This window comes from Oncorhynchus keta, chromosome 28, assembly GCF_023373465.1.
Source record: "Oncorhynchus keta strain PuntledgeMale-10-30-2019 chromosome 28, Oket_V2, whole genome shotgun sequence".
NCBI lineage: Eukaryota > Metazoa > Chordata > Actinopteri > Salmoniformes > Salmonidae > Oncorhynchus > Oncorhynchus keta.
Genome location: NC_068448.1, coordinates 41,313,344 through 41,335,586, shown reverse-complemented (window position 1 = coordinate 41,335,586; position 22,243 = coordinate 41,313,344). Strand labels below are relative to the sequence as shown.

Genomic DNA, 22,243 nt, shown 5'->3' with positions numbered 1-22,243 from the left:
CAACCCCCCACTGCCCTCCAACAGACAGACAGCCAGGCAGGCACCCCCATACACAGAAACACACACACATATTTTAGTTTTTTGTTTCTTGCAAAAAGCATTTTTTTTACCTCGTTGTGCATTGGATGTTGAGAGTGTCATTTGTGACAGAAAAGGTGTGTAGCCTATCAGTAAGTTTGCACTGTTTGGAACTAGTCAAACAGTAGCAGAAAAAGTGGCAGGCACTGCTCAGTACTACTATCAGGCAACAGTGAACATGCCAAAGGCACCAGGTCGGCTGCAGAGGCAGAGCCATCAGTCAGCTGAGCGCAAGGCAAACACAGCTCTTTTGACTTTGACCTTTTAACGTTTCACTTCCCTCCACCACAGGCATTGGCTCAGTTACAGAGCACATACATTCTCATTTCACTTGCTTTTTTTGATAGCACAAAAAAAGTTTGGTTTGATTTGTTGTTTAGTTCATAGCACACATATAACAGCTATTTTCAGATCTCTCCAGAGATGTTCGATCGGGTTCAAGTCCGAACACTGGCTGGGCCACTCAAGGACATTCAGAGACTTGTCCCGAAGTCACTCCTGCGTTGTCTTGGCAGTATGCTTAGAGTCGTTGTCCTGTTGGAAGGTGAACCTTGGCCCTAGTTTGAAGTCCTGAGCGCTCTGGTGCAGGTTTTCATCAAAGATCTCTCTGTACTTTTCTCCATTCATCCTTGCCTTGATCCTGACTAGTCTCCCAGTCCCTGCCACTGAAAAACATCCCCACAGCATAATTCTGCCACCACCATGCTTCACAGTATTTTATTATAATAACTTTTTTAATTGAACCATTATTTAACCAGGCAAGTCAGTTAAGAACACATTCTTATTTACAATGGCGGCCTACCCCAGCCAAACCCGGACGACGCTGGGCCAATTGTGTGCCATCCTATGGGACTCCCAATCACGGCCGGATGTGATACAGCCGGGATTCGAAAAATGGACTGTAATGACACCTCTTGCACTGAGATGCAGTGCCTTAGACCGCTGCTCCATTCGGGAGCCTGTAGGGATGGTGCCAGGTTTCCTCCAGATGTGACACATGGCATTCAGGCCAAAGTCTTCAATCTTGGTTTCATCAGACCAGAGAATCTTGTTTCACCATGGTCTGAGAGTCCTATAGGTGCCTTTTGGCAAACTCCAAGCGAGCTGTCATGTGTATTTTACTGAGGAGTGGCTTCCGTCTGGCCACTCCACCATAAAGCCCTGAGTGGTGGAGTGCTGGAGAGATGGTTGTCCTTCTGGAAGGTTCTCCCATCTCCACAGAGGAACTCTGGAGCTCTGTCAGAGTGACCATTGCGTTCTTGGCCAACTCTAGGAAGAGTGTTGGTGGTTCCAAACTTCCTCCATTTAAGAATGATGGAGGCCACTGGGTTATTGGGGACCTTCAATTCTGGAGAAATGTTCTGGTACCCTTTCCCAGATCTGTGTCTCGACACAATCCTGTCTCAGAGCTCTACAGACAATTCCTTCGACCTCATGGCTTGGTCTTTGCTCTGACTTGCACTGTCAACTGTGGGACCTTATATAGACAGGTATGTGTATTTCCAAATCATGTCCAATCAATTGAATTTATCCCAGGTGGACTCCAATCAAGTTGAAGAAACATCTCAAGGAGGATCAATGGAAACAGGATGCACCTGAGCTGAATTTCGAGTCTCATAGCAAAGGGTCTGAATACTTATGTAAATAAGGTATTTCTGTTTTCGCTATGTAATTATGGGGTATTGTGTGTCGATTGATGAGAATTTTTTTTTATTTAATCAATTTTAGAATAAGGCTGTAATGTAACAAAATGTGGAAAAGGTAAAGGGGTCTGAATACTTTACGGATGCACTGTATACACTACCAGTCAAAAGTTTGGACACACCTATTCATTCAAGGGTTTTTCTTTATTTTTACTATTTTCTACGTTGTTGTCACGCCCTGGCCTTAGTTATCTTTGTTTTCTTTATTATTTTGCTTAGGTCAGGGTGTGACATGGGGGATTTATGTGTTTTGTCTGGTCTAGGGGTTTTGTATGTTTATGGGGCTGTCTCCTTTCTAGGTAGTTTGTATGTCTATGGTTGCCTAGATTGGTTCTCAATTAGAGGCAGCTGTCTGTCGTTGTCTCTGATTGGGAACCATATTTAGGCAGCCATGTTCTTTGGGTAGTTTGTGGGTGATTGACTTCTGTCTTTGTGTCATTGCACCAGATAGGACTGTTTCGGTTTTCACTTTTGTTGTTTTGTATTTTGTAGTGTTCTTATTTATCGTCATTATTAAAGATGTTGAACACGAACCATGCTGCATTTTGGTCCTCCTCTCCTTCAGCGGAAGAAAGCCGTTACAATTGTAGAATAATAGTGAAGACATCAAACTATGAAATAACACACATGGAATCATGTAGTAACTAAAAAAGTGTTAATACAAAATATATTTCGTATTTGAGATTCTTCAAGGTAGCCACCCTTTGCCTTGATGACAGCTTTGTACACTCTTGGCATTCTCTCAACCAGCTTCATGAGGAATGCTTTTCAAACAGTCTTGAAGGAGTTCCCACATATGCTGAGCACTTTTTGGCTGCTTCTCCTTCAATTGGGTTGAGGTCAGGTGATTGTGGAGGCCAAGTTATCTGATCAGGCACTCCATCACTCTCCTTCTTGGTCAAATAGCCCTTACACAGCGTGGGATGAGTTGGGTCATATATATATGAGAGAAAGAAAGGAAATCTTCATGAGATAGACCTGGCTAACCAGGTCAAAATCATACTCTGAAAACCAGCAGACACTGCGGCCCCCAAGGACCGGACCTGTGCACCCCTGTTCTAGTTTAACCAAACAATCATTGGTGTGTGGTATGATCATTAAATAAACATCAGGACAAACAATCAGGAGTTTGTGATTGGTTGCTGTAACACTGCCTATAACTGTCATACTGTTGTGTGCTATTATCTCTTTATTACTGTATGCTTACACAGCCCAACATCACGACTTGGTTTGATTTATACGCCCTCTAGCTCTTTTGTTGGTAAGTTATCACACTTTGTAATCTGCTGGTAAGAACTTTTAGGTTACAGGTTGGTCATGATAGAAAGTATATTGTACCACAGTAGGCTACATCACACTAGGCTACATTTTCCCAACTACATTTGAGGCATTATTCACTGTTTTGCATCCAATTCCAACAACAATCTTGTTGTCTTTTAGGAATTGGGAAAAGTGCATTGGCCTCTCTGGTGTACAGGGTTTTTGAAAGAATTGGGCATTTTGATGGTGGTTTATCTGGCATCTGTCTTGGAACTAACCATCACGACCTTTCCTCGACACACAAAGTGACAGGTGAGAAAAACAATGGAGTACGTAGGCTGTGTTTTGGTTCCTACAGAGCCAAACACTGTTTCATACAGAGCTGTGCCTCTAGAGGGAGTTGCGAGATGCTGAGCAGAAGACAACTGAGGAGTGTGAGCGGTGGTGCTTCTAAGCTTGGAGAGAGAGGGGGGAGAGGCAGGCAAAGGAGAAGGAAAACATCAGAAGAGGCGTAACGAGAACGATATTGTGCGTTTATGTCTGTTTGTCATCACTGGACTGGTCCCCCATTCTGACCATTCAAACCGTCAACGGTACCAGTGACTTCAATTCGGCCTATCCTGCCCAATATCGGGTTGTCTCATGCGGTCTAGTTTGGAGGGAAAGAAGCGAGAAGGATGATCACGGTGAGTCCTCTTTCCAGCGTGATCCGGCCGAGTATGCGCATGTTTAATAATGTAGGCTTATTTATGCTGTTTAGGGAAGGCCAAACCTTACTAATGCTATCGTACACCCATTTGATTTTAGAAACGGGATTATTGCAATTCCATCAGTGCGTAATTGAGGGGAGTCGGCAGAATTGTATTTTATTAATATAGGGGTTGTGCGCCTGAGACCACTGTGTTTTTCGCAGTTGTGGCCCAGTGGGCTAATCGATCCGTGTTTCTTACGGATCAATAATGTCAATAGCACTGTATAAGCACTGATATCCAAACAAACATACAGTTAACGTTATAGGTTCTAATATCTTGATTTTAAAATCGATGAGTTTGCAGGTTAGAGAAGCACACTAAAATGACTGCTGCCATCCAGGCATCGCTGTCATAGCCACTAACTCAAAGGTCGCAGCTGCAGGAGGTACACGTATAGAATGAATTACCAACCGCAGCACTACTGTTTGTTGCCATGTTCGAGTTATTTCAAATGAAATATAGGCTAGGTCATCATGGTAGGATGTTAAAAAAAAATATATATATAGGCTAATGGTTTTGTAGGTTAGCCTACTGATGAGCCAGCCCTACAAAAAATAAACAAGGTGGTGTGATGCGTTGGAATGTGGAATATTGACACCTCAAGTCCACCAGATCCATCAAACTATTTGCATTCTGGCAGAAGTGATTAATTGTCAATGGATGCAGTGTGTTCCTTGTACCGCAGGCGCTCAATAATTTCAACTCGTGCTCTGCTCTACGGTGCGGTGGTAAAACGGAAGCTTGGTTTTTAGCTAGTTGAAAAGCGAAGCACGTGCTTTCAAGTACGGCGAATGTGGGCTAGACATCCGGCAAAACAAAACACTTATGCATCTGGTGGACTTCGGGCATGACAGTCCACAGTTTGTATTTTCTGTCATGTGTTTATTGATTCATGGCATTTGTTTGTCAGGGCCTGAGGCATGCTTGAATTTCCTCTCCCTTCGCTGGTTGAAGAACAAGGCACATAAACTCCTTGGCGGTCGGGTGGGACATGCAACATTGTAGCCTACAAGTAGACTAATCGCACACCGCTACTGTACAAAAACAACACAGCGTCAAAATGGTAATAGCTGTGATCTCTGTTATGGTTGTCACATAGGCAACACTGAACAGTTATGTAAACGAGTGTGTGAATGCCGGCGATAATATAGCCCTCACATAGCCTTTGCATGGAATGATACATTGCATCTAGCCTTGGATACACTCTTATTCGATGTTATTAGGCTACACGGATGTTAGGCCTACATACAATTCATACATGTAGTGTATGCTGACATAGGCTATTAATTAAACCAGTCTGCAATAAAAAATAGTCTATAACAGACATTATAAACTGGGTGGTTCGAGCCCTGATTGCTGATTGGCTAACAGCCGTGGTATATCAGACCGTATACCACTGGTGTGACAAAACACTTATTTTTGCTGCTCTAATTACGTTGGTAACCAGTTTATAATAGCAGTAAGGCACCTCAGAGTTTGTGGTATATGGCAAATATACCAGGCACTCCCCTTAGCCGTGGTATATTGGCCATATATCACACCTCCTCGTGCATTATTGCTTAAATATGGCTGATGATGCGATTATCAAATATGTATTTACTTTGATGCGCTCCTCATAGGCTACAGCACAGTGGACTAAAGCTAAAAGAAATAGAAGCTGTAGTCGAAAAACTGAAACGAAGGATCTGATTAATAACAATTACGAATAGATGCCAATCTCAATGCACACGCTGTTTGTATTATGTAACGCCACTGGCCGGTTGATATGTCGTGCAAACGTCCCTGAGGAATAGCCCCCCCCCCACACACATTCTGTCATAAAAGCGCTAGAGAGGTGGGAAAGGATTCACGCAGTATGTCTACAGCCACATAAAAACAGAGATAATTGTTGCTCTTGAACGCCGTACCGATTGGCAACGTCAAGATATTTGCAATGGGGGCACTGGACAACCTTGTGCGCGGGAGAGAGCGGAGTTTTCGGAGCTGGAGGGGCTGTAGTAGCGTCCATTGACTGAAGGCACATCTCCTTGAACTCTCTTGATCCACCAGAAGCCACAATCAGCAGCCTGGACGGATACGTGCCAGAGAAGGCGTACTAGCCATCAGGAATAAATTCTATTTTTGCTTCAACGACACAACACGCCTTCCGACATGAGCGCCTGCTCATGTTCCCAGTTCCCACTAAAAATATGCAAGGATAGGCGACAGCAGCACATCAGCATTGCGTTAAGTTGATAGAAGCCCTTCTGCACATTCAAGAGCTCTGGTTGTTTTGAGGCCTGTCTGTCCCTGCTCTGTTCAGCTGATGCTAGCCTAATGTAGGTAATACTTACGGGAGTACATCAGCTTTGATAATGAAGAGTTGTGATGGTGATCAATCTAATTATTCGGATCATTTTTATGATGTTAAAGGCAATGTGTTCTTTAGTTCTTAGGGAGAACTAGACATATAGTAGCCTAATAATTATATATAACCATATAGTAATAATAAATAATTATGTCAGCGATACGCATATATGCCTTAGCTAGAGGTTGAACTAGTCTTACTATTATCATGTATGAGTAGGCCTATAGCTCTGCACAGATGTAAAATCAGTGGTAGTGATTTGTAAGATAAAGCACCTTTAACACGTTAGAAAAACCTATAATGGGGATTCTCTTTCAATGTGCAATTTATATCAGTGGCTAGATTCGTTATGCTTGTGCCCAAATAGACCTCAATTTACAGGAATGAGAAGAATTCCCTTCTTTATCTAATTGATTCAGGAAATGCAAGTCTGATGGGTCATTAGCCTTGATGGTGTACAGTGTCTTGCAAAAGTATTCATCCCCCTTGGCGTTTTTCCCATTTTGTTGCATTACAATCTGTAATTTACATGGATTTTTATTTGGATTTCATGTCATGGACATACATAAAATAGTCAGAATTGGTGAAGTGAAATGAAAAAAAGAACAAAACAGAAAACAGAAAAGTGGTTCATGCATATGCATTCACCCCCTTTGCTATGAATCCCCTAAAATGACATCTGGTGCAACCAATTACCTTCAGAAGTCACATAATTAGTTAAATAAAGTCCACCTGTGTGTAATTTAAGTGTCACATGATCTCAATTGGTTCTGAAAGGCCCCAGAGTCTGCAACACCACTAAGCAAGGGGCACCACCAAGCATGTGGCACCATGAAGATCAAGGAGCTCTCCAAACAGGTCAGGGACAAAGTTGTGGAGAAGTACAGATCAGGGTTGGGTTATAAAAAAATATCAGAAACTGTGAACATCCCACAGAGCACCATTAAATCCATTATTAAAAAATGGAAAGAACATGGCACCACAACAAACCTGCCAAGAGAGGGCCGCCCACCAAAACTCACGGACCAGGCAAGGAGGGAATTAATCAGAGCGTCAACAAAGAGACCAAAGATAACCCTGAAGGAGCTGCAAAGCTTCCCAGCGGAGATTGGAGTATCTGTCCAAAGGACCACTTTAAGCCATACACTCCACAGAGCTGGGCTTTACGGAATAGTGGTCAGAAAAAAGCCATTGCTTAAAGAAATAAATAAACAAACACGTTTGGTGTTCGCCAAAAGACATGTGGGAGACTCCCCAAACATATGGAAGAAGGTACAGATGAGACTAAAATTGAGCTTTTTGGCCATCAAGGAAAATGCTATGTCTGGCGCAAACACAAACCCCTCTCATCATCCTGAGAACACCATCCCCAGTGAAGCATGGTGGTGGCAGCATCATGATGTGGGGATGTTTTTCATCGACAGGCTGGGAAACTGGTCAGAATTGAAGGAATGATGGATGGTGCTAAATACAGGAAAATTCTTGAGGGAAACCTGTTTCAGTCTTCCTTCCAGAGATTTGAGACTGGGATGGAGGTTCACCTTTCAGCAGGACAATGACCATAAGCATATTGCTAAAGCAACACTCGAGTGGTTTAAGGGGAAACCTTTAAATGTCTTGGAATGGCCTAGTCGAAGCCCAGACCACATTACCACAGGTTCTCAATTGGATTGACGTAAAGATTGCTGTACACCAGCAGAACCTATCCAACTTGAAGGAGCTGGAGCAGTTTTGCCTTGAAGAATGGGCAAAAAACCAAGTGGCTAGATGTGCCAAGCTTATAGAGACATACCCCAAGAGACTTGCAGCTGTATTTGCTGCCAAAGGTGGCTCTACAAAGTATTGACTTTGGGGGGGTGAATAGTTGAGGGGGGTGAATAGTGCACGCTCAAGTTTTTTTTGTTTTTTTGTCTCACCTCTTGTTTGTTTCACAATGAAAAAATATTTTGCATCTTTAAAGTGGTAGGCATGTTGTGTAAATCAAACGATACAACCCCCCCAAAAAAATCAATTTTAATTCCAGGTTGTAAGGCAACAAAATAGGAAAAAATGCCAAGGGGGGGTGAATACTTTCGCAAGCCACTGTAAGGGCTTAGCTGCTCGGAATCAAAGTTGCCACTAAACCACTGATCTAGGTCCAGCTTGTCCTGCCCTAATCTGTATTGGTAAGCAGACGGAGGAGGGTTGTGATACAGGATGTCCATGATGGTTGCCCGATCTGATTTGTTTCCTGTGGTCTTGTCTTCATCAGTGAGAGAATGAGTCAGTGATAATATTAATGTCTTCTGTGTTTCCTACCGGCGATGCCAGGCTCCCACCACCTGTTATCTCCTTCCTCCTTTACATCTAACGAGTCAAGCCACCAGACTGGTCTATGATGAAATTATAGGCTGAACCTTGACAAATGTTTAAGTTGGGATGATTGTGATGTTGTTGTCTGACATTTCGTTGAAGACACGTATTGAGAGTCGCTCTGCATCTCCAACTGATGATTATATAACTTCCACGTATGACTTGTTTGTGGTTGCTGGCACTGACCCATGACATAATTGTAGTGTTAATTGGATTTCTGGCGTTCTTACTAACACAACTCTTACTTCTAATGCCCTTCTAATTCCACCTCTATTTGTGTGTGTTTTGTGTCTCTCCTCCCAGACTCAGAAGCACTGGAGATCATAGAGTATCCCCTAAACCTTTCACACCACCTGCTAGGTCCGAAGCTCTGGTCTGACACACCCCTGGACCTGCCCCGGTCACACCCACCCACACCCCTGTAGAACAGAGTCTGAAACCCCTCACTTCTTCAAACCTCTGCCCACTGGAATAAATGAGTGGACCTGCTGGAGAGGATAGGGCTGGGATATATACCAGAACCTACACAGGTAAAGTCCACAGTCATACTGGTGTCCGTAGAATAACAGGTTAACTGTTTTTTATAGGATGTTAGGATAAGACAATTCAAGATGGTTGTCTTTTGTGTTTTTTTTCTGTCGAATTTTCAGAAAGACTGCTGCATGTCTAGTTAAAGTTGGTGGATTTATGAATGATTTTTCAAACTCTAACAGCCCCACCTGCCCTATGCTGTGCTTCTCCCCCTTCCCTCCTACACAGAATGTCCTGGTTCAGCGGCTTCCTAGTGGCCAGAGTCGACGACCGCAAGACCACGTGGGGGGAGCGCAATGGCAAGAAGTCCAAGCAGAAGGGAGGCTCATCCCTCTGCAACCCGCGTTACATGAGCTGCCTGAGGGACCCGGACGCCATGGAGCCCCCCTCTGGAGCCCCCCTCAACCCCCACCACTGCGGAGGGGGGGCCGGGGCGACGGGCGGGGGGGGCAACTTCGGTGTGCGCTGCATCTGGCAAGAAGACCACTACGGCAAAGGCGGCGTCACCGGTGAAGGGGTGGGGCTCAAATCTGTCGACTTGGGCTTTGAGGACGGGGACCTGAAGGGGAGGAATGGGGGGGGGGGCGGGGAGCCGGGTGATGAGGGCCTCAATGGGGGAGGGGTGGTGACGGCGGCAGACTGCTGGCTGCGGGTGGTGCGGGTGTTCCAGTCCAAGAAGTTCCAGTCTCATAAGCTGGAGCTTCTGTACCAGCGCTACTTCTTCAGGCTCAACCAGAGCTCCCTCACCATGCTGATGGGGGTGCTAGTGATCGTGTGTGGCGTGATGCTGACCTTCCACTGTGTCCACGCGACCCCGGACGTGGCCTACTCCTCGGCCCTCTCCGTGGCCATGGCCCTGTTCATGGCCCTCATGGTTGTGTGTAACCGGAACGGCTTCCACCAGGACTACATGTGGATGGTGAGCTACCTGGTTATCGGGGTCCTGTTGCTGATGCAGGTGTTCGGCGTGCTGATGGTGGCGCCTCGCAGCGCATCTGAGGGCATCTGGTGGTCTGTGTTCTTCATTTACATCATCTACACGCTGCTGCCTGTCAGGATGAGAGCAGCCGTGCTGAGCGGAGGGGTGCTCTCCACCATTCACCTGGTCACCACCTGGCAGTTCAACCAGGAAGACGTGTTCCTCTGGAAACAGGTAGGCTCCTTGGCCTACAGTGTGTCATATTCATTTATTTTTCTAAGGCTGCAGTGAGTGTCTGGGCACGCTGAGACTTTGTGGTATCTTACTCTTGGGCCTACAGCACAGGCTACAATATTATTATTGTATCAGTGCAGGCAACCATGTGGTTCTAGTCTGACAAGTAGAGATGGGCATTGGAAATGATATCACTATTTGAAAAATAACACAACATTTTTTTCGGATATCTGGATAGTTGAAATACATGTGTTTAAAGAGTATATATGTCAAAAAATAAAAATCAATGTAGACTTGCTCGCTCGACTCAAGTGAGAGCCTGCTTGGAAGGGTGGGTGAGGGGTGAGATTGGAGCAGGGGCCGGTGTGTGTGACTATGTGTCTATGTGTGTGGAACGGAGGGAAAGAGAGAGCTAGAAAGTAGCCAAACCGACTCATGCTCGTTAGACTAACTTGTTGCTGCCAAAGTTGATCTATCACACCAGCTGGTAGTGACTGTTTTGACCGCATCAACTTGTTGTGAAGAAGCTAGCTAGCTACAGTAGCCAGCTAAGTTAGCAAGCGAGCTAAAGTTGCAAGGCGAATTGAGGCTAACTGAGGCTATTTTGAGGCGTCCTTGCCGACAACTCACTTCACTTGCTACACACGATGACTGTAGCACCGCATTGATTGACCAACAATAACAACAAGCTACATGAGTGAAACGTGTGTAGGCTACCTGTGCAACTTTCTGTATGGGCCCCCGCATACTTTTTTCCCCCATAAAACACAAGATTTTATATAATGATCTCAAAAATGACTACTCTCCAAAAGAAGATCCAATACTAAAGTTGGAATATTCTAATAACCCTGCCCCTCCCTACTGACAATACATTGTTTTTTGGCAGCTTGTATGAATGTGTTTCACTGTGTTTTGCTCAGTGGGTGGAACAGTGTGTTTGTCGCTGTGTTGCCAGTAGATTTCTGAATGTTTTGTAGGCAGTCTGTGTATCTTTGTGTGTGTGTGTATGTGGCCTACTGTATGTTGTTTGTGCGTCATGCCAAGGACCCAGGGGCTAGCTGAAGGTCAATGGGCTGAATGAACCACCTCGGCCGGCCGGATGTGTGTGAGTTTGTGTGTATGTGTCTGCGTGTGTGTGTGCCAGAGAGAGAATACCATAGCCCATAATACTATTCAGCCGTATCACTCAGGTCTCTGTGCTCCCACACAAGGGACACTTTGTGCATTTTTACAATGGTGGGGGTGCTGTATGGAGGCTGAGGCTGGGTGCATTCTGTATTACTGTAACTGTTGTGTAACTGTTTATGACCATTGGGAGAAGGTATGGGAAAGGAATAAGGGGGAGACTATTCCACAAAAACAATGAGGGGACACAAAAGAATGTTTGGCCTAGTTCATGGTGGAACATTAGTCGTTACAATGTTGTTTCCCCCCTTGATTTAAAATAACAGGATTTCTTCCCACTGGGAGAGTGCTCCACCTCTGTCCAGGTTCACATTTTCAGAAGGCAATTGTTCACGAAATGATTTCACGTCGGAATTATAGGCTTTATATATACTAGTGATGGTGGAAAAATCGACACAGTTACATATCAGGATATTCTTTTTGATGATATATCGTATTATTTTTGATGATATATGTTATTATTTTTGATGATATTATCGTATTATTTTTGATGATATATCGTATTATTTTTGATGATATATCGTATTATTTTTGATGATATTATCGTATTATTTTTGATGATATATCGTATTATTTTTGATGATATATCGTATTATTTTTGATGATATTATCGTATTATTTTTGATGATATTATCGTAAAATTTTTGATGATATATCGTATTATTTTTGATGATATATCGTATTATTTTTGATGATATTATCGTATTATTTTTGATGATATATCGTATTATTTTTGATGATATATCGTATTATTTTTGATGATATTATCGTATTATTTTTGATGATATATCGTATTATTTTTGATGATATATCGTATTATTTTTGATGATATTATCGTATTATTTTTGATGATATATCGTATTATTTTTGATGATATATCGTATTATTTTTGATGATATATCGGATTATTTTGGATGATATATCGTATGATTTTTGGAGACAATATCGCAATATAACTTTCGTGCTAGTCAGCTGTACATGCTTCAGTACTCTAGTATTTTCCCTTCAGAGCTTGTTCTCCATCATCTTTTTAAATAGTGAGCCAATTTGTTTTCAGCACATTGATTTCCACGACTCGTCAAAACTCCCTTTCTAATTGGCTGGCTCTTATCCCTCCACAGCAAACATGATGAGCGATATGTTTGGAAACATCAAAAACGCAATAACATCACAGTATCGAATTACAATACGTATAGAATTATGAGAATCGCAATACATTGTTTCCTTAACTAAGTATGGTGATAATATCGTACTATGAGTTCCCTGGCAATTCCCCAGCCCTGATATATAGACACTATAGACTCCATACACATTATATTTTGTAGAAAGCGTAATTGTTTACCAAAGGATGTTAATTGAGGAAGAGGAAAAGGGAACATCTTTGGTTACTACGAAAGAGAGCTAGGAGATTACAACCTGTCATACATTGAGACTGAAATATACTAATCTGTCACCTCTGACTAGACTAATGTCTATTATTGATGAGGCACATGTTTGATTGTATTACTCAAGCCACTGTAAGGAAAGGTCACTGCTCAAGACTGTGGTAGCCAACCAACCTCTGTGTGACATCTTTATTGTGTTATATGGTGAGAACTGGGCTACTGGGCATGTGCGTAATGTAATGGTGTTCTCAATGACCCCCACGTCATGCATGTGACACAAAGCACATAGTGTTTTGTTTGCTGAGCTAAAGTGAACGAGGGTTCCTACTGAATGTAATCATATGTGTGTGTACATGGCTGTACAGTAATAAAGTGCCATCCATCACTTTTATATGCTTGTGTGGAAGTATTTCCCCTTTCTCCGATAACTCATTAACCTTGCTGGGTTTCTGTTGGCGTCGTTAGCTACAGATAATGAATTTGTGAAATCGTTACGCACACACACACACATAGTGGAATGACATTGTGGTATAATTAGGATGTAGGGTATGCTGCCTGCCTGCCACATGCGTGGCTGGACTCACTCCGCCTGTCACTGATCCAAGCCCCCCCCCTGCTGAGAACATGGGCTGGATTAGAAATCTAGACCCAGGATGTGTTTGGGCCTTTGCTCTGCCATGGTCTATGTGGAAACAAGATCTCTTCTTCACTCACTGGCAGTGGAGCCTTTTTACAACAAAAAAATGGAATCGCTTTGGCAGTGTTTTCACAAGTATGTGGTACATTTTCACAACTCTTAGTACAAAACTCCAAACTGTTCACACTTGTAACGCAGCCAGTCCTTCGTTCAAAACCTGTCATTGTGCATTCATTTGGATTTGCAAACATTTCTCACCACACCACCATTTATTCAACATACGTTAATTGTGAAATGTAATGAGAACATGGGTTTAATCACCAAAACACAACATAAGGATACCTTTTCAATTTAGTTGTTCTAACTACCAGTTAATCCAATAGCCAACCATGCAAGACACATGTTTTAAATCGCCCTTAGAAGTGCTGAAAGTAATATGCTAAAATACTTACATTACCCAATAATATCTATCCAATGTGTCATCAAAAGTGACCTCAAGGGAGACATTCTCTACAATCATTAATGCAAAAAAAAACATTATTTTTCAGATAGAATTGTGTCATTGGTGTACTGTATGTAATCACATGTAAGAAATGACATGAAACAAATGAAATGAATGAAAATAAAACAGCATTTAGCACGCATTCATTTGCATCAAGACATGTCTTGAGCCTTTAGCCATAAATTCTCATCCACACCACAGTGAATGTCGTCATTGTTCATCCACTGCGGGATAAACCTTTTGGAATGGTGAATCCAAGCTTGACATTGGTCTGCATTGACGTCGTCGCATGCCTCTTCCATGGCCAGAAGGAGGGTGACACGCTCATGGGGATGGCGATTGTACACCTTCCAACTCCGCGCTGAAAAAAATTCCTCAACAGGGTTGAGGAAAGGAGCGTATGGGGGGCAGGTATAGATTGGGTTACAGATTGGAGATGAGTCCGAAACCATGCGTGAACCACCTCTCCACGATGGAACCTGACGTTGTCCCACACAATGACATAGGTGACCCCTTCACCTTGACAGGCCTGCTCAATTTCATTGAGAAACACAATGAGGTGTGCAGCATTGCAGGATCCAAGTAATGGCCTACGTCCTACCACACACCATTTTCAGAGATAGCTGCGCACACGGAGATGTTTCCCCCACGTTGTCCAGGCACTTGGACGTTCGCCCGTTGGCCGATGTGGTTCCTCCCACGGCGCTGCGTTTTGGCCAGGTTGAAGCCCACTCCATCGACTAAGATATACTTGTGATGGTTCACAGCAGCATCAAGCACCATCACCCTCTAAAAATATATTTTGGTTAGTATTCTCTAAAACGAGGCAGCTTAAGGTAGAGAAATGAACATCCAATTATCTGGCAACAGCTCTGGTGGACAATTGCACACTGCCTCAATTTTAAGACATCTGTGGCATTATTTCTTACAATATAGTTCTAATATGGAGTTGTCAAGTAGCATGTGCATCAAACAGTAAGTGTAATACAGTATATAGTGGTGTGCCTGAACATACTTTGCCCGCAATTGTTTCACCCGGTTGTTGTTTCTCTCGAAATGCACCAGGTAAATGTGTTTCATAGATACCTGCTGCCTCTTCAAAAGGCAGGTGATTGTTGGTAGGCTGAGGGATGTCACATTGGCCAAAGGTGTCATCATTCTCCTCATTGGCCTGCTCTATTTCGGAAGCCATATGTCAGTCCTGGCCCTTACCATTTTCACCGCTGCCCACTCCTGCTGGTCGGTCAGCTCACGGCCACGGACACAACCATGTGTTAGAACATAGTATACTGTCAATAGATCATACTGGAAGAATAATGTAGCATGTTTTGGGAATTTACAGTATGTTATCTACTGTAAATATAATGGTAAAGCGTAGTGCATATCCTGCAGACGTTTTTCTTGGTGAAATGTTCTCACGTTCGAATTGACAGATGATCTTTTCAGATGGGGGGACGGGACTAATCTGGCAAGCCTCTGTTTACCCCATGGTCAACCAAGATGGCCCGGACTTCATTAGACACAACAGTTCCACGCCGTTTACCTCCCTCTCTCTGATGCCCACCTCTTTGAAAGGGCCCATACCCACCTCTTTGACCTCTTTGACAGGGCCCATACCCACCTCTTTGAAAGGGCCCATACCCACCTCTTTGACAGGGCCCATACCCACCTCTTTGAAAGGGCCCATACCCACCTCTTTGACAGGGCCCATACCCACCTCTTTGACCTCTTTGACAGGGCCCATGCCCACCTATTTGACCTCTTTGTTTCAGGGCCCATGCCCACCTCTTTGACCTCTTTGTTTCAGGGCCCATGCCCACCTCTTTGACCTCTTTGTTTCAGGGCCCATGCCCACCTCTTTGACCTCTTTGAAAGGGCCCATGCCCACCTCTTTGACCTCTTTGTTTCAGGGCCCATACCTACCTCGTTGACCTCTTTGAAAGGGCCCATGCCCACCTCTTTGACCTCTTTGTTTCAGGGCCCATGCCCACCTCTTTGACCTCTTTGTTTCAGGGCCAATACCTACCTCTTTGACCTCTTTGTTTCAGGGCCCATGCCCACCTCTTTGACCTCTTTGAAAGGGCCCATGCCCACCTCTTTGACCTCTTTGAAAGGGCCCATGCCCACCTCTTTGACCTCTTTTTTTCAGGGCCCATGCCCACTTCTTTGACCTCTTTGACAGGGCCCATGCCCACCTCTTTGACCTCTTTGTTTCAGGGCCCATGCCCACCTCTTTGACCTCTTTGAAAGGGCCCATGCCCACCTCTTTGACCTCTTTGTTTCAGGGCCCATGCCCACCTCTTTGACCTCTTTGAAAGGGCCCATGCCCACCTATTTGACCTCTTTGTTTCAGGGCTCATGCCCACCTCTTTGACCTCTTTGACAGGGCCCATGCCCACCTCTTTGACCTCTTTGTTTCAGGGCCCATGCCCACCTCTTTGACCTCTTTGAAAGGGCCCATGCCCACCTCTTTGACCTCTTTGTTTCAGGGCCCATGCCCACCTCTTTGACCTTTTTGAAAGGGCCCATGCCCACCTCTTTGACCTCTTTGTTTCAGGGCCCATGCCCACCTCTTTGACCTCTTTGAAAGGGCCCATGCCCACCTCTTTGACCTCTTTGACAGGGCCCATGCCCACCTCTTTGACCTCTTTGTTTCATGGCCCATGCCCACCTCTTTGACCTCTTTGAAAGAGCCCATGCCCACCTCTTTGACCTCTTTGTTTCAGGGCCCATGCCCACCTTTTTGACCTCTTTTTTCAGGGCCCATGCCCACCTCTTTGACCTCTTTGAAAGGGCCCATGCCCACCTCTTTGACCTCTTTGACTGGGCCCATGCCAACCTCTTTGACCTCTTTGTTTCAGGGCCCATGCCCACCTCTTTGACCTCTTTGAAAGGGCCCATGCCCACCTCTTTGACCTCTTTGTTTCAGGGCCCATGCCCACCTCTTTGACCTCTTTGAAAGGGCCCATGCCCACCTCTTTGACCTCTTTGTTTCAGGGCTCATGCCCACCTCTTTGACGGGCCCCTTGTACACGAGCTCTTTGATTTCCTCCTCTCCCTTGCTGTCTATCCTGTTCCATATTGAAAGAAATTGCAAGTGTTCACATACCTGCTCTTATATGATGACCAAATCAATTAGCAATAACGAGTAGTCATTGTGTAGGGTTATCATGTATCATAAATGTTTATACTTTACAAACACACATTCTATTTCTGTAGTTCTCAAAATCCATGTATAGTAGACAAACCAGTTGAAAGTCTATAGGTTTACCAAACAGTTAAGTGGTTAACCATTAAGCACTGTTGGATTAAGTGATGGTCAAATGTATTGAAACAAATGAGAAGAGAATCATATGAAAAGTATTTTGAAGCATTGCACCTTGAAAGGCAATTACTTTATATGAAAGGAATTTCTAGATGAAACACTGATCAGGTTTGGTGAAATGGTCACTGTGTGATTTTGTGTGTTGTACTTAGTCAAATGAAAATGTGCTTAGAGTTTTGAAAATACAGCCTTTCAAATGATCTGTTTTGAGTTTTGTACTAAGAGTTGTGAAATTTTACCACATACTTGTACCAAAGTGATAAAAAAATGTAATGTGTGTGTTTGTGTATGTATGTGTGTGTTTTGTATGCCTGTGCCATGTGCGTGGGTACATGTGTGCATTTCTGTATAGGTTGAAGGGACTGCACATATTGTTTCCATTTACAATAATGGAGGGTTCAATGTAAAGACCTTAGTGGGTAGCTGCTGTGTGTGCGTGCGTGCACGTGTGTGTGAAAATCCCAATGCAACTCGTATACGTTTTTAAACACTGTAATAATTGCTATTCAGGCTTTATGAAAATCCTGGAATAGCTTTACTGCTGTCTGGGGAGGTAAAGGCCAATTCAGGGCGTCTCCAGGCCAAACCATACCCCCAAATGCTAGACTACGGTTACAAAGGGAGGTTATATTACTGGAAACTTTCGAAGTTTACCAATAAACTACCAGAATTTTGGTATCTTTCAAAGACGTTGTGTAATTTATCACAAGACATCTAGTAGGCCCTTTTGGATGCTGCAAATCAATTCCCATTTTATTTGTCACCTGCTTCGTAAACAACAGGCGTAGACTAACGGTGAAATGCAACTATGCAGAGTTAAAGATAAAAAAAAAAATCTATAATAATAATCGAAATAATGACACAAGGAATGAATACACAGTGAATAACGGATAACAATAACGAGTAAAAATAACAACGCTTATGTACCACTACCGAGTCGATGTGCAGGGGTACGAGGTAATTGAGGTAGCTACAGTGCATTCAGAAAGTATTCAGACCCCTTCACCTTTTCTACATTTTGTTATGTTTTCCCTTATCAATCTACACACAATACCCCATGATGACAAAGCAAAAACTGTATTTAAAAAAAAAAATTTGCAAATGTATTAAACATTCAAAACTGAAATAACCCCTTTACATACAGTACCAGTCAGAAGTTTGGACACACCTACTCATTCCAGGGTTTTTCTTTCTTTTTTTTGTTTACAATTGTTTACATTGTAGAAAAGTAGTGAAGACATCAAAACTATTGAATAACACATATGGAATCATGCAGTAATCAAAAAGTGTTAAACAAATCAAAATACATTTTATATGTTAGATTCTTCTTCCTTGATGACAGCTTTGCACACTCTTGGCATTCTCTCAACCAGCTTCATGAGGAATGCTTTTCCAAGAGTCTTGAAGGAGTTTCCACATATGCTGAGCACTTGTTGGCTGCTTTTACTTCACTCTGCGGTCCAACTCATCCCAAACCATCTCATTTGGGTTTGAGGTCGGGTGATTGTGGAGGCCAGGTCATCTGATGCAGCACTCCATCACTCTCCTTCTTGGTCAAATAGCCCTTACACAGCCTGGAGGTGTGGCCCAAGCAAGTATCTTATTATTATTGGTGTCCTTTAGTGGTGGTTTCTTTGCAGCAATTCGACCATGAAGGCCTGATTCACATGGTTTCCTCTGAACAGCTGATGTTGAGATGTGTCTGTTACTTGAATTTATTTGGGCTACAATTTCTGAGGTGCAGTTAACTCTAATGAACTTATCCTCTGCAGCAGAGGTAACTCTGGGTCTTCCTTTCCTGTGGAGGTCCTCATGAGAGCCAGTTTCATCATAGCACTTTATGTTTTTTGCGACTGCACTTGAATAATTTTTCTGATTGACTGACCTTCATGTCTTAAATTAATGATGGACTGTCATTTCTCTTTGCTTAATCAAGCTGTTCTTGCCATAATATTGACTTGGTATTTTACCAAATAAGGCTATCTTCTGTGTACCACCCCTACCCTGTCACAACACAACTAATTGACTGAAACTTATTAAGGAAAGAAATTCCACAAATTAACTTTTTGTCATTGATACATTTTTAATTTTCCATTGGTTTTGTCTTGTCTTCCTTACACACCTGGTTCCAATCCCATTCAGGACATGATGTGTATTTAACCCTCTGTTTCCCATCAGGTCGGAGATTGTTTGTTGTATGTAGGTGTTGATTGTATTTTCTGTTGTGCGACGGGTTTTGAACCCTCTATTTGTTATTTTGTATACTTTGGTTCTCGGAGGTTTTGATGTTTATTAAACAGCTCCGTTTTTTAACCAAGTTCATTCTCCTGCGCCTGACTTCCCTTTCACCAGCACGCACCACATTACACATATAGGTAGGGGTAAAGTGACTAGGTAACAGGATAGCTAATAGACAGTAGCAGCAGAGTATGTGGTGAGTGTGAAAGTGTGTTTGTGGCGACAGTATGCATGTGTGCATGTTGTGAATGTGTGTGTTGGGTTGTCAGTGTGTGTGGGTAGAATACAGTGTGTGTGCATAGTTAGTGCAAGAGAGTCAGTGCAAAAAAAGGTTGAAGCAAGGTAGTCCAGGTAGCTATTTGATGAGCTATTCAGCAGTCTTGTTTAGAAGTCTTATGGGTTGGGGGTTGAAGCTGTTCAGCGACCTGTTGGTTCCAGACTTGGTGCACTGGTACCGCTTGCCTTGCGATAGCAAAGAGAAAAGTCTATGGCTTTGGTGGCTGTCTTTGACAATTTTAGGGGCCTTCTCCTGACACCGCCTGGTATAGAGGTCTTGGATGGAAGGGAGCTCGGACCCAGTGATGTAACTGGGTTGTACTCACCACCCTCTGTAGCGCCTTGCAGTTGAATGCCTTGCAGTTGCCGTACCAAGTGGTGATGCAGCCAGTCAAAATGCTCTCAATGGTGGAGCTGTATAACTTTTGGTGGATCTGAGGGCCCTTGACAAATCTTTTCAGCCTCCTGAGGGGGTTGAAGCTGTTCAAGGTCCTATTGGTTCCAGACTTGGTGCACTGGTACCGCTTGCCATGCGGTAACACAGAGAACAGTCTATGGCTTGGGTGGCTGGAGTCTTTGACAATTTCTGGGGCATTACTCTGACACCGCCTGGTATAGAGGTCCTGGATGGTAGAGAGCTTGGACCCAGTGATGTACTGGGTCGTACTCACCACCCCCGGTAGCGCCTTGCAGCTGGATGCCTTGCAGTTGCCGTACCAAGCGGTGATGCAGCCAGTCAAGATGCTCTCAATGGTGCAGCTGTATAACCTTTGGAGGGTCTGAGGGCCCATGCCAAATCTTTTCAGCCTCTTGAGGGGGAAGGAGCATTGTTGATCCCTCTTCATGACCGTATTGGTGTGTTTGGACAATGGTGATGTGGACACAGAGGATTTTAAAGCTCTTGACTCACTCCACTACAGCCCCATCGATGTGGATGGGGGTGTGCTTGCCCCTCCGCTTCCTGTAGTCCACGATAAGCTCCTTTTTCTTGCTGACATTGAGGGAGAGGTTGTTGTCCTAGCACCAGACTGCCAGGTCTCTGACATCCTCCCTATAGGCTGTCTAATCGTCATCAGTGATCAGTCCTACCACCGTTGTATAATCAGCAAACTTGATGATGGCGTTGGAGTCGTTCACCCACGCAGTCATGGGGGAACAGGGAGTACAGGAGGGGACTAAGCACACACCCCTGAGGGGCCCCCGTGTTGATGTGGCGGATGTCTTGTTGCCTACCCTTATCGACTGGGTGCGGCCCGTCCCAAAGTCCAGGATCTAGTTGCTGGATCTTGAGCTTGGTGATGAGCTTGGAGGGGACTATGGTGTTGAATGCTGAGCTGCAGTCAATGAACAGCCTTCTTACATAGGTATTCCTTTTGTCCAAGTGGGTGAGGGCAGTGTGGAGTGCTATGGAGATTAGAGGTCGACCGACTATGATTTTTCAATGCCGATACCGATTATTGGAGGACCAAAAAAAAGCCAATGCCGATTAATCAGCCGATTTCTATATATTTATTTGTAATGATGACAATTACAACAATACTCAATTAACACTTTTATTTTAACTTAATATAATACACAAATAACATCAATTTAGTCTCTAATAAATCATGAAACATGTTCAATTTGGTTTAAATAATGCAAAAACACAGTGATGGAGAGGAAAATAAAAGGGCAATATGTGCTATGTAAAAAAGCTAACGTTTAAGTTCCTTGCTCAGAACATGAGAACATATGAAAGCCGGTGGTTCCTTTACACATGAGTCTTCAATATTCCCAGTTAAGAAGTTTTAAAAATGTATTATTATTATTTATTTATTTTTATTTTACCCCTTTTTCTCCCCAATTTCGTGGTATCCAATTGTTAGTAGCTACTATCTTGTTTCATCACTCATCGCTATAGGCACTATAGTATTGCCAGCCTAATCTCGGGAGTTGATAGGCTTGAAGTCATAAACAGCGCTGTGCTTCAAGCATTGTGAAGAGCTGCTGGCAAATGCAGGAAAGTCCTGTTTGAATGAATGCTTAAGAGCCTGCTGCTGCCTACCACCGCTCAGTCAGACTGCTCTATCAAATATCAAATCATAGACTTAATTATAATATAATAAACACACAGAAATACGAGCCTTAGGCCATTAATATGGTCAAATCCAGAAACGATCATTTCGAAAAAATAACATTGAAGGTTGTGCAATGTAACAGCAATATTTAGACTTAGGGTTGCCACCCGTTCGATAAAATACAGAACGGTTCCGTATTTCACTGAAAGAATAAACCTTTCGTCATAATTATGTAAAATTCTGGCAAATTAATTATTGTCTTTCTTAGGAAGAAATGGTCTTCATACAGTTTGCAACGAGTCAGGCGGCCCAAACTGCTGCATATACCCTGATGTGAATGCTCTTTTGTTAAATCATCACCCGTTTGGCGAAGTATGCTGTGATTCAATGATAAATTAACAGGCACCGCATTGCTAACCTAGTAATTGACAAGCTAGTTAACCTAGTAATATCATCAACCAT

At 43.5% G+C, this 22,243-nt stretch overlaps 1 protein-coding gene across 1 annotated transcript in view; it reads left to right on the top strand.

Moving 5' to 3' along the window:
- The first annotated feature begins 3,462 nt into the window (after positions 1–3,462).
- The window catches only part of adcy6a (adenylate cyclase 6a), a 50,374-nt gene continuing 31,593 nt past the window's right edge, over positions 3,463–22,243 (top strand). The window contains exons 1-3 of the mRNA XM_052483088.1: positions 3,463–3,727; positions 8,796–9,022; positions 9,252–10,176. Of these exons, the coding sequence (XP_052339048.1) occupies positions 9,253–10,176 (924 nt within the window). The 5' untranslated portion in view covers positions 3,463–3,727; positions 8,796–9,022; position 9,252. The remainder of the gene's footprint in view (positions 3,728–8,795; positions 9,023–9,251; positions 10,177–22,243) is intronic.